Source organism: Amblyomma americanum, chromosome 6 (genome assembly GCF_052857255.1).
Source record: "Amblyomma americanum isolate KBUSLIRL-KWMA chromosome 6, ASM5285725v1, whole genome shotgun sequence".
NCBI classification, from domain to species: Eukaryota; Metazoa; Arthropoda; class Arachnida; order Ixodida; family Ixodidae; genus Amblyomma; species Amblyomma americanum.
In genome coordinates this window covers 34,450,555-34,465,078 of record NC_135502.1, presented here as the reverse complement: position 1 = coordinate 34,465,078, position 14,524 = coordinate 34,450,555, and the positions used below count along the sequence as shown (strand labels likewise).

General features: G+C 50.2%; 1 protein-coding gene across 1 annotated transcript; it reads right to left on the bottom strand.

Moving 5' to 3' along the window:
- Positions 1-2,758: 2,758 nt before the first annotated feature.
- Positions 2,759-14,227, bottom strand: LOC144095195 (uncharacterized). Its single transcript, XM_077628982.1, has 3 exons — positions 14,211-14,227; positions 12,198-12,420; positions 2,759-2,988 (listed from the first exon to the last, which is right to left on the bottom strand). The coding sequence occupies exons 1-3, from the start codon at positions 14,225-14,227 to the stop codon at positions 2,779-2,781; spliced, it is 450 nt and encodes a 149-aa protein (XP_077485108.1). The 3' UTR covers positions 2,759-2,778.
- Between the last annotated feature and the right edge of the window lie 297 nt (positions 14,228-14,524).

The following is a 14,524-nucleotide window of genomic DNA, read 5'->3' as shown; positions in this document are numbered from 1 at the left end:
TAAGCTCCAACTCGATGGACACATCCTAGGCGTACGGGCGGAGCGCCTACGCGCCCAGTGCCGCTCCGCGACGGGCGTCGAAAGAGGGCATGCACCTCCATGCTCCTCGCGCTGCCTCGTTCCCCCTCTCAAGCCAGCCGACAAAAAATATTTCAAGGCGTGAACAAAAGGGATTTGGGGGGCGCTGAAAGGGCAAATCAAACCGCGAAGAAAAGTGGGGGGAACCTGAAAGAGCTCCAAGCCAAGAAAAAAAAAAAGCCCCCGAGAGCCCCGCGGTCCCCCTATTGTACGCCTAGGATGTGTCCATCGAGTTGGGGCTTTAGAAACTGTCTAATTGGACGTTTCGCGGACCGTTCTACAATTTTCTCATTGGACTTTTTCGCCTATCTTCATTGCTTTCAAAATTTGTTAATCTCGACTAATTATGCAATTAAGCACAATACAAAAAATATTTTGAGTTGCTCCATACAATAGCCAGAAACATACATTTGGTCGCGTCGTCTTAGAATGCCACGGCATATTTTTAAACCTTGGCTAAAGTTAGCTGGGAGACCCTGTATAACTTGGTGTGTACGGTACGTATGTAGCTATAGGATTGCGCACAGGCTGTGACAGGAGACGTATGTGGAGGCCTTCGGATAAATTTCGAACACGTACCTAGCACTAACATGCTCAGAGACTAAGAAAGATTTGGTGACAAGGAAAACATAAGCATGACACAAACATAAACAAACAGTGTCATGCAGAAAGAATGCAGCGGAGCGCTGCGGCGCATCTGGTAAAAATGCAAGAGTGCCTGGCGTTTGGCGGTAGCCTGTTGGATCAGCAGATGAAAGCAAGTGCGCCATACCTCCAAAGATCTGATTAACTGATTATCAGAATCTTGTGTGACTTTATCCGCGCCACTTCAAGTTTCAAAACCGAGTCGAACAAACCGGTAGAAGTCATTTGAATTTATTTTGTCAGTAACCTTTTCCGTAGAAGCAGCAGCAGCATGCCCTCCGCTGCCGACGTTCACCTACTAGTCCAACAGTCCGCCTTGCTGCGCGGACTGTCACCGGGCCATCGGGCCATGTCACCGGGCCATCGGCGACAGATACTAGCCAGGATTGGTGCGAGAAGTGCCAAGCACAAAATGCTGTCTCCTGGCCATGTAGGAAGGAATTCTTTATTCCTCCGTGCTCCTGATGGTTGGCTGCAGCTCTGTAGCCGCAAGCCAAGGTTTGGTGGCGCCCTCTATGAAGACGCATGCTGCGCGACCCGGCGTGCAGTGACGGCGGCTGCGCAGTAGGCGGACCGCCTCTCGGTCTCGCAGAAGACACACAGGGATGCGCAGCTGACCCGAGGCCGTCCTTCTCTCTGCTGACAGACTCGGATTGTGAGGTGGTCTATGTAGCGTGATGCGAGCTTCAGGGTCTCCAGCTGCGAGAGAGACGAGGCGACCCTCTTGGTCAGACATCGGGACAGCTACACTCACGGAGGAAGATTATTTAGGAGTAAAAACTCCGCTGTCTGCGGCAACCAGAAAAGGTCACAAGCCCGCGGCGCCACTATCATGCTGACAGCGCCTGGCGGCCTGGAAAGGAACTACCGCCGTTTCGGTTGCCAAGGCAACCGGTCTAGCGTATTGCTCCCGCTCGGCCGTGCGCGCCTATGCTCACCTTCTCCCTGCAACACTTGTAACCGGTTTTGCAATTTCGAACAGAGCACCATCTTAGTCTAGCAAATTCCGAAGGAGGCCGCACTGCGCGTAGCAGCGCTGTTAGTATTACGGCCCTCCAATAGACACCGACAAGAACTGTTAAGGGCGCAGAAATACAACGTCACGGTGTGCCCGCTGAAGCAAACACCCGTGTCGTCTGGTTGTCGTCTGCTTTGAGCGCGCACCGCCTACCCGGGCGCTGCATTTTTTTTTTTTTCGCTGTGGCTTCTACGACGCGCCGCATGGCGCCGCCACTGCATACGGCCCCGTCGGCGCATATGACTTTATCTGGTTGCCTCAAGGCGGATTTGTTGCCTGCGCTCGCTCGCGCTGACGGGAGTTTCACCTCCTATATAGTCTTGCTCCGTGGCTACACTGCATGCCCTCTTGATTATGTATGCGGGAACGTATGCGCATGCTTGCTGGACAGCTATTTCCGAGACCCCCGGTAAGGCTTTTTACGACATTGTTGTATAGCTCTTGTTTTGTGCTTATACAATTATACTCGTCAAAAACCTTGCTCTCTCAAATGGGACCCCGAGGCAAAAGCTAAATGCCATTCAAAAGAGGTGGACACTCGCCTTCGATAACCTTCTGTCCCTGGGCTCGGTAGGGATAAGCTGTCTCAGTGTGGCCATAGCGGCATTCACCGCTGTCAAACCGCCACTTCCATTCTTCGAGACGTGCGCTGCTGGCGCTTGCGACGCTCCCGTCATGCCGCGGGTACTGCGAGAGGGCAAAAAACAGGACATGTGTCGCATCCTTCGCTCGAGAATTTGAGTCAACCATATTTGGAATGAATCCAAAAGAACCAGAATAGATGTGTACGGGGAATATTCCGATGGCGGTACATAGGACGGAACACTTCTCGGTTTTCACGTTAAACTGCTGATACGACGGCTATATATTTGTGCGTCTTGCTCCGAAAAAAATGGCCGTGGTTTAACTCTGGTTAAACCTGGAGTGACGCGATAGCTACAGCTGGACGAGTGAAACCCGCTCAGTGGAATTGCAAAGTCAACTTTCGCCGCTGCGTTTCGCTGGGCGTTCCTTCATCTTTGTCCCTGGACGTGGGTTCACTCTCTCCCTCTCCACTCCTCCCCCAGTCGGTTTCGCCGACGCTCCGCGCCGCCGGCAGCTGCCACGGTGGCCACGGCGCCGCCACGCTGATTGCTGCGCATCTCGGACCCTGAGCTCCAGCTCCTGCTCGTCCAACTGGCTGAAGAGGCTGCTGGGACCCAAGACCTCCCAGCCTGCATCTGAGGCGGCGGCACCCGCCCCCTGACCTGCGTGTCAGGGGTGGGTAGATCGCCTTATCCGTTGGAAAATAAAGTTTAATCTCTCTCTCTCGAAATGCTAGCGTAATGAAGGCGCGCAGCGCGCACACCAGCTGCATGTTCTGACGTCAATCCGCGCATGCGCACAGCTGGCGGAGCGGTGGTGCACGGCTCAGCGCGCAGCCACGCTGACCTCGCGAAGTGGCTGGCGTAGTGTAGCTACCTCTACAAAAGCAGTTGTGAGTGTCTCTCAGTCCCCACTACCTTCATTGTGTCTGTTTTTACGACTATGGATATAGAGGCCGTGCAGCATTTTTGCATAAGGTTCATATGCACCGATTCCGTAATCACTGCTGAGGTTTCGACTGATCGTAATCTATGAAGGGTATATAGTGGTTGGTTACATTCTGCGCATTTCTCTATCATTTTACTGATATGTAAGTGTGGCCTATTGTCGAGTAGCATTTACGAAATCCTGCCGGATCATTTGGTTGACTGAAGTCGAGGATTGTCCCGATTATTACAGATTACCTTGGTAAGTTAGCTTGTTGGCAACGGACAGCAAGCTTATCTGTCTGCGTTCTTCCAAGCTTCTGGTACGCTCGAGGTCAGAAGGCACTGCGTATACAGGGTGGCTAGTTTTTCTTGCACAGTGTCCCTCATCGTCCATCAACAGACCAGCTGTTAAGTGATCTTCACGAGCTTTCTCCCTTTCTTTGCATTGCTCTTAAGACTTTCGTAATGTATGAAGGCTATATACAGGGGTTAGTTGAACTCTGCGCATTTCTGTGTCGTCTGATTGATAGTATAAGCAGGTCGCCTTTACGAAAGATTGCCCGGTCATTTGGTTGATTGAAGTCTTGGGTTGTCCTGACCATTAGCGATTACCTAAGTAAATACCGTGTTGGCAAGCAACAAAAAGTAAGCTGATAGGTCTAATTTTTCATGTCATTGACGTCCCCTTTCTTATGAATAAAGATGATAGCGTTCTTCCAAGCTCCCGATACGCTCGGGGTCATTGAGCTCATAAGGCATTGCGTATCCATAGTAAACTTCCGACAGTCTGTTACCTTGCGCTTATTGATTAGCTTTGATTGCCCTGCCAGTTCTATTCTGACTGTAGGGTTAGCGGCTTGCATGTTACCGCTCAGCCGCGATCCGTATATGCATGGGCCTGTGAATAACGGGATGTAGGGCTCAGCGCCGCGTCACGGTCCGTTCGTACATGCCCTCATAATTTGACGACGTGGCAGGGCCCAGGTAGGCTCAGGAAACGCGGCCTTGATGACAGATCTCGGAGGTCACGGCTTATACATAGCTCTCGTCAGTCTCATGTACAGAGATGCAGCGCTAATTTAGTCCCTTCTGCCAACAGCAAAAGGAATTTTTTTTTCGCCGCGTATAACTTGCCGACGATGGAGTTAATATACTGACTTCGTGTTGCAACTCCCTAACGGAGTGAATATTCATAAAAATATTCGATTTGTATGAATTGGCTTAGAAAAAGTACTATTCCCATGCCCCTACTAACGCAACACCTGGTTGGCAGGTCCGGGATCACCGCAACAGGCCTAACACTGAACGAAAAAGGCCACGTACTGAGCGCTAAGGAAATAGTGATTTCACTGGGCGTGAATTCGATTTTCTGTCTCGCACAGACACACTCGGTGGGGCTGGTTAGAAGTTACTTGACGTAACAACTATGCCAGTGTGCAAAATCGAATAGCTCATGTAGAAGACACCTTTACACAAGGTGCGTTTCAAATATTTAAGAAATGCAAGTATAGCTCTGGCTTGCATGTTACCGCCAAGAGGATTGGTGAGCAAGCAATTAACAAAAATGACCACTGATATTTCGCGAAAGTTCTTGAAAGATATTTACGGCAGTGATAAAAGGAGTTGTTGGATCTAAGAAAGGCTTAACTTGGGAGAATAGATGTGTTTCGTTATTTTCACACTACAGTTATTCTCCCTGTTCTCTTGGCAGTGCTCAGCCAGCTGCCACCCCCAGTTGCAGATTTTGAGATTACAATCGCCAATTTTGCGAAGATTACACCCTTGCAGGCTGAGTGGTATACTGAAATCGAGGGTGGCAGAGAAATCGTGCCACGTGGGTTGAATAACAGCCAACTCTAGGCATTAAAACTCTCCTAGTAAGGCGCTGCAATTAAAATAGTGGCTCTGCATGGGTTTATTATTTATCTAAGCTATATATGTCGGGAATAATTATGACACATCATTCCAGCGCACAAAAACACTCTGGCAAAGAGAGTAGACACCACGGACGCCGGTCCGTGTGTTTCTGGGCGCTGGAATGATGTCTCATGATTATATCCAGAACCAACTAATCAAACTATCTACGCTTAGCCATATGCCGGGAAAGTGTTTTTCCTCACAGGTCGACAGTTTGACGCGATTTCCCGTGGACTGCGCGACTCCGGCTATGCGTTCTTCCCGCGTGGATGAACTGTGCACAATCTGCGCAAATGTTACAGCCCACACTTCGTTAAGGACATAACCGCGAGGCTACGAATGAAAAGTGTCAGTATAGGGATGCAGCAGCTTGTAGGCATGGCGAAAAGCGGGCGAAACAAAGCAGTGTTGCGCCCCAGCTGTAGCAAAACTGCAGTAGCCCTCCAGACAATGGCGTCGTTTCCATGACGTCGCGATGTGCCTCCTAGAAGTGGGATTAATCGCGACGTCATCGAAATCGGTCGACGCCATTGGCTGGGTCTGCGTTAAAGGGTGTTTGCCGCTGCGTTCTCGAGATGCATCCGACTATTTTATTACATTATATTCAACAATTAGTAGACTGCACAGAAGAGTTCATGTGCGGCGCTACAGTTCAGGAACTTTGGCAATACGCATTCTCCGTTGAAAAGAGGCGCTCCAGATGAAACATGAGTTGACACACACGTATTGCCAGGAACGTATATGTGACAGGTCAAATTTCCATACCTTCAACCAGCCGCCGCCGCGGTGGCTCAGTGGTTATGGCGCTCGGCTGCTGGCCCGAAAGACGCGGGCTCGATCCCGGCCGCGGCGGTCGAATTTCGATGGAGGCGAAATTCTAGAGGCCCGTGTGCTGTGCGATGTCAGTGCACGTTAAAGAACCCCAGGTGGTCGAAATTTCCGGAGCCCTTCACTACGGCGTCCTTCATAGCCTGAGTCGCTTTGGGACGTTAAACCCCCTTAAACCAAACCAAACCATACCTTCAACCACCGCCGTAAGGAATCTGCGCCTCCCGGATGATCTTTTACTCGGGGCTCGGGCTGCATCAGAACGGTACACACATGGACCTGACCCGAATACTGCAGTGGCATATGCAAGTCACACAGAACGCGAAAAGGAAGGCTCCGGCCTTGAAAAGGACGGGAGAGACATAAATAAAACAAAATAAAAAATAACGGGGGAGTGGGAGGGGAGGACCTTCCCGTTTTTCCGGCGCAGAAAGAAACGCGGCCGCCCGTCGGCGTTTCCCCGTTAAGTGACGAGAGGGAAAGACGGGTGCGCGTGACACGCGTGGGGTCGCCTTTGCGATTCAATCGGCGACGCTTCGGGTTGCGGGCGTCCTTCCTCGGAAAGAACGAAAGAACGAAAGAACGTCGGGGGTCGGCCCATCTGGGGCCAATTTATTTTACTGCATCCAGGCGCCGGTCTCTTTTTTTTTTTGCTGACGAGAACCATGTGGTCAGCTCCCCTGTATCTGCTGTGTGTCACGGGCGAGAAAGCCACGGGTCTGTGCAGCTGCCATTCTTTTCGTTCTAGCGTTTCGGTCCTTTCCTACCCCCTGTTGTAAACAGTGCGTTTTATACCGTGGGAAAGTGCAGTGCTTAGAATCGACTTCAAGCGGCTTCTTAAAGCACGGTACAAAGCGCAGTAGACGGCAGAACGCTGTGTTGTACGAAGCACTATCGATTACTCGTTCTGTAATTTGCGAAAATGAGGAAGACGAAACGGGAGCGAGCCTACACATGAAACTATTATGCACATTAAGCCATTGTCCCGTCTTCGATCTACAAATTAACAGGACCCCTGTCCTCGCGTCTTCAATCTATCAGCCTACACCACTGTTCCTATTCCTTCTCTTGTCAAAACGTTCCTGTATCCAGCAAGTAACCGCCACTCCCCCGCAGTGGGTGTGTGCCAGCACTGCTTGAGGCCAATCAACCAACCCTATCATGGACAGCATGAAAAGGCCCCTTTTCATTCATGCTACCGCTTCCGAAACAACGAGAGGCGTCGGGATGACCTTTATTAATCGATGATATGAGCAATCGATTTGTTCAGTCGGGCAAGGCTTGAGGGTACTAGCAATGGGTGTGCATAGTCATGTGACAATTTATTAATCTCGCGGGCTTCATTTTGAGAGAAAAGAAAGCAGTCACGCTTGTCTCACTGTGAAGAAAACTTCTTCCTTAAAAATGCAAGTGGCACATTGAAACATTTTACCTAAAGTTTACGATTGAAAAGAACCTGACCCCGGCGGCCGAGTTTCGATGGTGGCAAAACGCTAAGGCGCCCGTGTGCTGTGCGATGTCATTGCACGTTAAAGATCCCCGGGTGGTCAAAATTATTCCGGAGCCCTCCGCTACGGCACATCTTTCTTCTCGTAGTCCCTCCTTTATCCTTTCCCTTACGGCGCGGTTCAGGTGTGAGCCGATAGTTGAGATAGATACTGTGCCATTTCCTTTCTCCAAAAAACTAGTTTCAATTTCAAGACCGCCAATATGCTGATCTGGTTAAAGCGATCGTGGAACTCTGGCACGCGGTTTTTTTTTTTTCAAAGCTTGCCGCAATAACTGAAACACGGTGTACACGTAGCGAGTGTTTCACCTGAGGCGTTCTGCAATTTAAAAAATTGGCTTTTTCCTTCATAGTACTGTCAGCGGCGCAGCGCATCAGAATACAGCTAAGACATGCTAACTCGTAGGCTGGTTAACTAATATTTAGTAATGAACTTTCTGACTATTAGTGTTAGTCTCTTCGCGCTTTTGAAAAGCTTGCAGGCAAAGCATCCCTTCCAGTGCACGTAAATCTTCGAAATTCAGCCACAAATTAGTTGGGCCACCGTGGTGAGGGCACCTGCGGTTTCGGAATTCTAAAAGCTGGAATGTATATTACATATGGTGAGCCACACGTCCCTCAGTAAATAAGGAGACAAACAGTAATAGTTAAAATGTTAACTACTCCTATTAATTAACCAGCCTACTAGTTAGCACGTCTTAGCTGTATTCTGATGCGCTACACCGCCAATTAAGTCCAAACCCGTAAAGTATCCGTTACGGGTCCAATTGGACTTATTTTTGGAAATGTGGCGGAGAGTTTGAAGGTTGCTTCACTCCCGCCACCGGTTCGCCCGGTATTGCACTGCCTCCGGGATCGGCCTGAGTCATTATACCGCGCGGCTTTTCTATCCTGTCTTTCTATCCCATCTTTGAACTCTCCTACTATCTGCACGTGGTAGCGATTGTGGCTCGGCTTGAGCCAGTGAGCAGGCCTGTGCACTTTCCTTTTCTTTCTGGCAGCAACAGACAGACAGACAATTAATGCTATGCCGAAAAAAGCGCTCTTCCAACACAAAAAACCTATATAAATTGCAGAACATCTTAGGTGAAACACTGGGCACACAAACTATTATAATGACGTCGTATTATTGTCTGAGAAAAGATCGCGAAACATTGCTTGGCTCATTTGATACTGTAGCAATAAAGACCCAGGATAGCCTTCGCTGGCCTCCTAGCAACCATCATGAAAGTAGGTAGTCACAAGGGCGCAAAATGAGCCGCCCCGCCCGCCACTAAGGCGTATTAACACGGTTTCGGGAATAAACTATTAAAGAAAGGTACATCGTCATCCTCAGATGCATTGTCAACATAACAAACAAGTCGAGCAAAGGTTTAGGCCAGCAGACAGATTAGCGTATTGATAGCCGTTTGGTTGTTTGGTTTCATACTTGTTTTCAGTGTAGATATGTGGACAAGTCTCAAAGTCTAGCGCCTAGCTTCTGAAATGATTTAAATAACTGAAAAAAAAAATTGTTCGCAAAGTTTCTATCCATGAGCATTAAAATGGAAAACGCTTTGTCACACTACCATTGAAATCTCTCAGGACACAAAGAAGGAAGTTCACGGTATGCAGGTGGCTTCATTAACGTAACAGACGATTCGAAGCATCATAAATGGTGAATCATGACGCACCGAAGCAAACAAACACAAGCTGAGCGTGCTGGACACTGGGGGAGGGGGGGGGGGGGGGGGTGGAATGGCGCAGTATCTGTCTCACATCTCGGCGGACACCTGAACCGCGCCGTAAGGGAAGGGATAAGAATGGACTGAAATAAGAAAGACGTGCCGTAGTGGAAGGCTCCGGAATAATTTCGACCACTTGGGGATCTTTAACGTGCACTGACATCGCACAACACACGGGCGCCTTTGCGTTTCGCCTTTATCGAAACGCGACCGGGTTCTAATCCGGGCATCACGCACCATGATTTTTTTTCCGCCCAGTCACCATGCCCTTTGCCGCGTGGAAGGCTCCTTCACATCTGCGAGTCACGCCACCGAGTCGCAGGCATCTGGCAGACAGTGGTCGCAAGGATAAAGCGGCCTTTCCCGGTCAAAGGACCTCCTTCCAGCCAATGTCGTCGGCCGAGCCTCATGACCCTGCTAGTGTGAGGGAGTGCTATATTAAAGTGGATAATCCCTTCCCTACATTTGGTCGGGGATCGGCCGCTCTCTCCATTGTGGCGCAGCTCTATTGCACTGTTACGCTAGCAGGGTCATAAGAATCGGCCGACGCCATTGGCTAGAAGGGGATCCTTTGACGGGGAAAGGCCGCTTTGTTCTTGAGTTTTATCCGACTACAGTCGTAGCAGCTGCGCTTATGGTTTGGCGCACTGTCGAGAAATACGGAGTCCCACTTCCTCTCCCTAAATTTTAACTCTCAACTCATGGCAAATTCCAAAAACAGAACCGCGGTTAGTCGGGCGATGGCAACGACGCGAATTTCGAAAATCTTAGCGGCGGAAAAAGGAAATTTGCCACTGCAGGCAACACAGATGTATCGACATGGCAAGCTTTAGTTCCAGGAAACAACAAAAAGGCAAGAGCATCACGGCGACAGTATAGCGGTAGAGAAGAGCCGGTGTTCATGAAAATAAAAGTGCCAACCTGCGAAAAGCAGCGTTGCGTTCAAGTGTGGTACTGATCCGGAGTTCCCGGGTTCGAACCCGACCGCGGCGGCTGCGTTTTTATGGAGGAAAAACGCTAAGGCGCCCGTGTGCTGTGCGATGTCAGTGCACGTTAAAGATCTCCAGGTGGTCGAAATTATTCCGGAGCCCTCCACTACGGCACCTCTCTCTTCCTTTCTTCTTTCACTCCCTCCTTTATCCCTTCCCTTACGGCGCGGTTCGGGTGACCAACGATATATGAGACAGACACTGCGCCATTTCCTTTCCCCAAAAAACCAATTATTATTATTATTATTATTATTATTATTATTATTATTATTATTATTATTATTATTATTATTATTATTATTATTATTATTATTATTATTCAAGTGTGGCCACCTCGCGTTGCCGCCAAGTGTGGAATGATCCGTACTGTGCGGTTTTACCTTGCCAGTCGTCCGCTTCAAGCACCACGCGTTACTGCGGGCTGCTCCAAGGCTTGGCCAAGAAAGCAACCCTTGTGCAGTCGCGAGTCGGCGAAGGCAGCCGATGCGTGATGTGCAACGAAACTGCGAAAAGCGGAGTCCGGCTCGATCCCTCGGGCAGCCGAGCGATAAATCCGATTTGAAACCTTCGATTGTTCGTACACACAACGCAAAAAAAAAAGCTTCAGAAACACCTGTGCGCAACTAGTTAAGTGCATGCATATATAAATGCAGGCATGCCCACTCACCCCGTCTTCTGTGGTTCTCTACATTATAAAATACATATGTCATCGAGGTATGAAAGCTGAAAATTTGTTTTGAGGAAAGAAAATAGCGCAGTAGCTGCCTCACGTATCTCGGTGGACACACGAACCGCACCATAAGGAAGGGATAAATGGGGAAGGGAAGGAAGAAAGGTGCCGTAGTGGAAAACTCCGGAATAAGTTCGACCACCTGGGGATCTTTGAAGTGACCCGACATCGCACATCACACGGGCGCCTGTTTGCGTTTCGCCTGTATCGAAACGCGGGCGCCGCGGTCGGGTTCGAACCCAGGTACTCCAGCTCAGTAGCCGAATGTTCTAACCTCTGAGCCACCGCGGCGGGTTCAACGAGGCTTTAACTTTTGGCTCAATGCGAAATGTGTCAGTCCATCGTTATAGTCAAATACACCAGAATAAAAATAATAAAAGAAGCGTGCACGTGTGGGTAAAACAACAAACGCTTGCCAGGGGCACACTTCACACGTGCAGCGAGGCCAGCTGAATATTCTTGGGCCAAGCCACGTGCAAAAACAGACTAAGGAAGATGCGCTCGATCTCTGCGGACTCCTTCCTTTGCTTTGACAAAGCGCAGTGCGTTAGCCAGAGAGATTTTCAAGGAAGGAAGCAGAGATTGGAGGCAACGCAGCACGTATTTCACTTGCAAGGACTGCACACCGCTGGCAGACGCGTGAAGACGGTTGTGACAGAGGGGGGTTAGCCGCGGTGTTCGTCGAACTCAGCTTGCGCGATGCAAGCCGGACTTAAAGCCGAAACACCTGCCGATACGAGAAGGCACCTCTTGTCAGCCTCACAGCTGTTAAGTTGAACACAGATCGACCAACTCATACGTTTGAGCGTTATGCATTGTCGCGACATGTGGCCTCAGACGTCAGAGTACCAAACGGCACTGGTGCGAGAGGCTGCTGACCCACTGGGCGCTTAATTCGAGCTCAGTAAGGTTGCACATTACAGCTCTAACTCTTCATCGCTGCCAAACACCGAAAAGCCACATGCAACCGCTTGAAGATGCATTTTTTTTTAATAAAGACTACCCGAAAACCGTTCGCGTTAGACAACTCTGCCGTCAGTCGCTCTGCAGTTCAGCTCACGACGACTTCGCTACCAACTGAAATTGATGAGTTTATCAAAACTGCCGTCTCTATGAACCATTCACTCGCACTGCGGCTGTTACATCTTGGGAGCATTCCAATATTCGCTGCTCGATTTTTCCGACACTTGCAAAGCAGAACATAAGCGTATATAAAGGGAAAAAAAAACGCTTCAACGTGCGCTCACCTCGGAACGATGAAAACGCCCCAAGAAATCCGCACTTCGTGGTGCGCGCCGGCCCGCAGCCGCCAGAAGGGAAGCGTCCTCACCGAGGTCGGCCGGAAGCAGCGGCAGGGAGTCCAGGACGGGCGGCCCGCTTGCAGTGCAGCAGCTACGAAAGACGCGCAGCTGTGGCGACTTCTGTTCGGCAGCTGGCTCAGCAAAGCCGCTGATGGCTTTGGTGGCTTTCCTGCCCCTCAGACGCCGCTTCCAGTGACACGCCGATTCACCCTCTCCTCCTGTTTACGCGTTTTCTCCCTTTCTTTATCTTTCACTTTCCACTCCTCATCCTCGCCCTAACACCGGGGCGAATTTATGGGTCAGTCTTGGAGGGTGCATTTGAGGAGTGGGAGGGTGTGTGCGGTCCTTTTCACCATTCAAATTGGGCTCGGCATGCTTTTTCTATGTAAAATACCCCCCCCCCCCCCCCTCCCGCGCGCTCTAACGCCGAGCATAGCCGCTGCTATCAGCTACAGAAAGTTATCCAAGTAACGGTATCGCACCACCACGCTCAGTTCCTGCAAAACGCACTCATCCAAGGTAAGCCGCCCATACTAACCGCTGTTACGTTTCTGGGCGATTCGACGAGCAAGCGGCGACAGAGAAGGTTGTCAGCAATGCCTTTATCCATTCGGCAGCCGAGCAGGAAAGAGTGACGCAGCACTCTGCCGTGGCGCATATAAATAGCCCCCGCGATATCAGCGTTTTTCATACGCGTCATGTTGAACAAGGAATCAGCAATACGTTCCTCACGACAGAGGGCGTTATCACCAGAAGAACGTGATAACTCCTTCCCCTTTTAGGAGCACATCACGCAAATTGAACAAGTTCTCCGCTGCTGTTGAAACCGCTGCGAAGAGCTCCCCTACAGTCGCAAGTCGACAACAATGAAGTTCGTGAGTGCAACACCGTTGCTCCATATAACACCGCCATGACAAGTTCGGCGCAGGTGAAATCCCGCTTCCTAGATTCGGTGCGGCGGAGTCCACCAACGAAGTCACCAGTATGTCGGCACACTGTTCCGAGATCTGGGGGGAGGGGGGTTGTAGCACGAGGATGAAAGCATCAACACAACAGTGACGACCTCCGTGCCGTTGAAGCGATGTGGACTGCACTGCCCAGGATTCAGTTTGCCCCGACGGTGTCCCTTGGAACCTTCGGCCGAGGCCACCGGTGGCCCATTCTTGAAAGAGGCTGATGGCTGTCCAGACGGGGAAACAACGACCAAGCCCCACAGAAGCCACCGAGGTGACCAAGATGTCAATTCTGTTCACCGAAAGCGCCTCTCTTGGCCTTGTTAGGGCGCCAAGGCTTCGTATCTCACCGCTGATCACCAGTTGTTATAAGGCGTGTAGCAGCATTTCACCGCTGCCACCAGTTGTTATATATAGCTCGGGTAGCGTGGCCAGTTGATGCGATGCAGGGTAGCGTTGTTTGGCCGGCGAAGGAATGACGAAGGTTAGAAGCTGACGTCTGGGGCAACGAAAATACAAGCGGGTTTACTGGCACTTGAGAAGAAACTTATTTACCTACATATTTTAAGAGAGAAAGAACAAACAGTCAAGAATTAAGCGTTCATAGCGTCGAGCGACTGGATGAGCCTTGTCGCCAAGACCCAGAGCTTTCGTTCCTACTCAGGACGCTCGTTAAATACACTGAGGCTCCGCCCCTTTCACCACACGAGGCACAGATCGGAAAAGCTACCGCACATAGCACGCGGAGCCCCGTGGGACGGGCGAGGAGGATACGGACGTCCGCTGCTATTTCGTCCGAAGCTGTCAGTCACGGTTAATTTTGGGGATGCGCAGTTTCCTTCTTCCCCAGTCGTCTGACCACCGTCGGTCGCGTCTTGCGAGGAAACAGACAAAGGGAAGGTCACCTCCCCCCTTCCTAAGAGCGTGGGAAGGATTCCGCAGGCGGGCTCCTAGCACATCTTTTTTTCGTGGGGTCCTCGTGGGGTCAACGACCTGTCGAAATTACCGCATCCACGTGGTCATCCCGGTCGATGAATCTTCGCTTTAATCGCTGGTGTGGATCCCGTTCATAAGAGCCTGATCAGACTGCCCAAAAGTCTTCCTAAAGGCAACCAGATTTTTTACCCCACAAAAAAATATTAGTGGCAAAAACTTCGAAAAAAGGAGTAAGCATGAATGATTGCATTATGAGACTATTTACAGTGATGCAGATGATCCAAAAGAAACAGGAACCCAGACTTAAGAAGTCGGCGTCCGTATGCAGTTTACCTCTCTTATGCTTTACCCCAAAAGCATAATAATGATAATAATAATTGGTTT

Bases quoted from the DNA above. Each gene is read 5' to 3' on its own strand.
- LOC144095195 (XM_077628982.1), bottom strand. The intron at 2,989-12,197 runs GTGAGCGCACGT...CCTGACACGCAG, and splicing joins GGCGTTTTCATCGTTCCGAG to GTCAGGGGGCGGGTGCCGCC.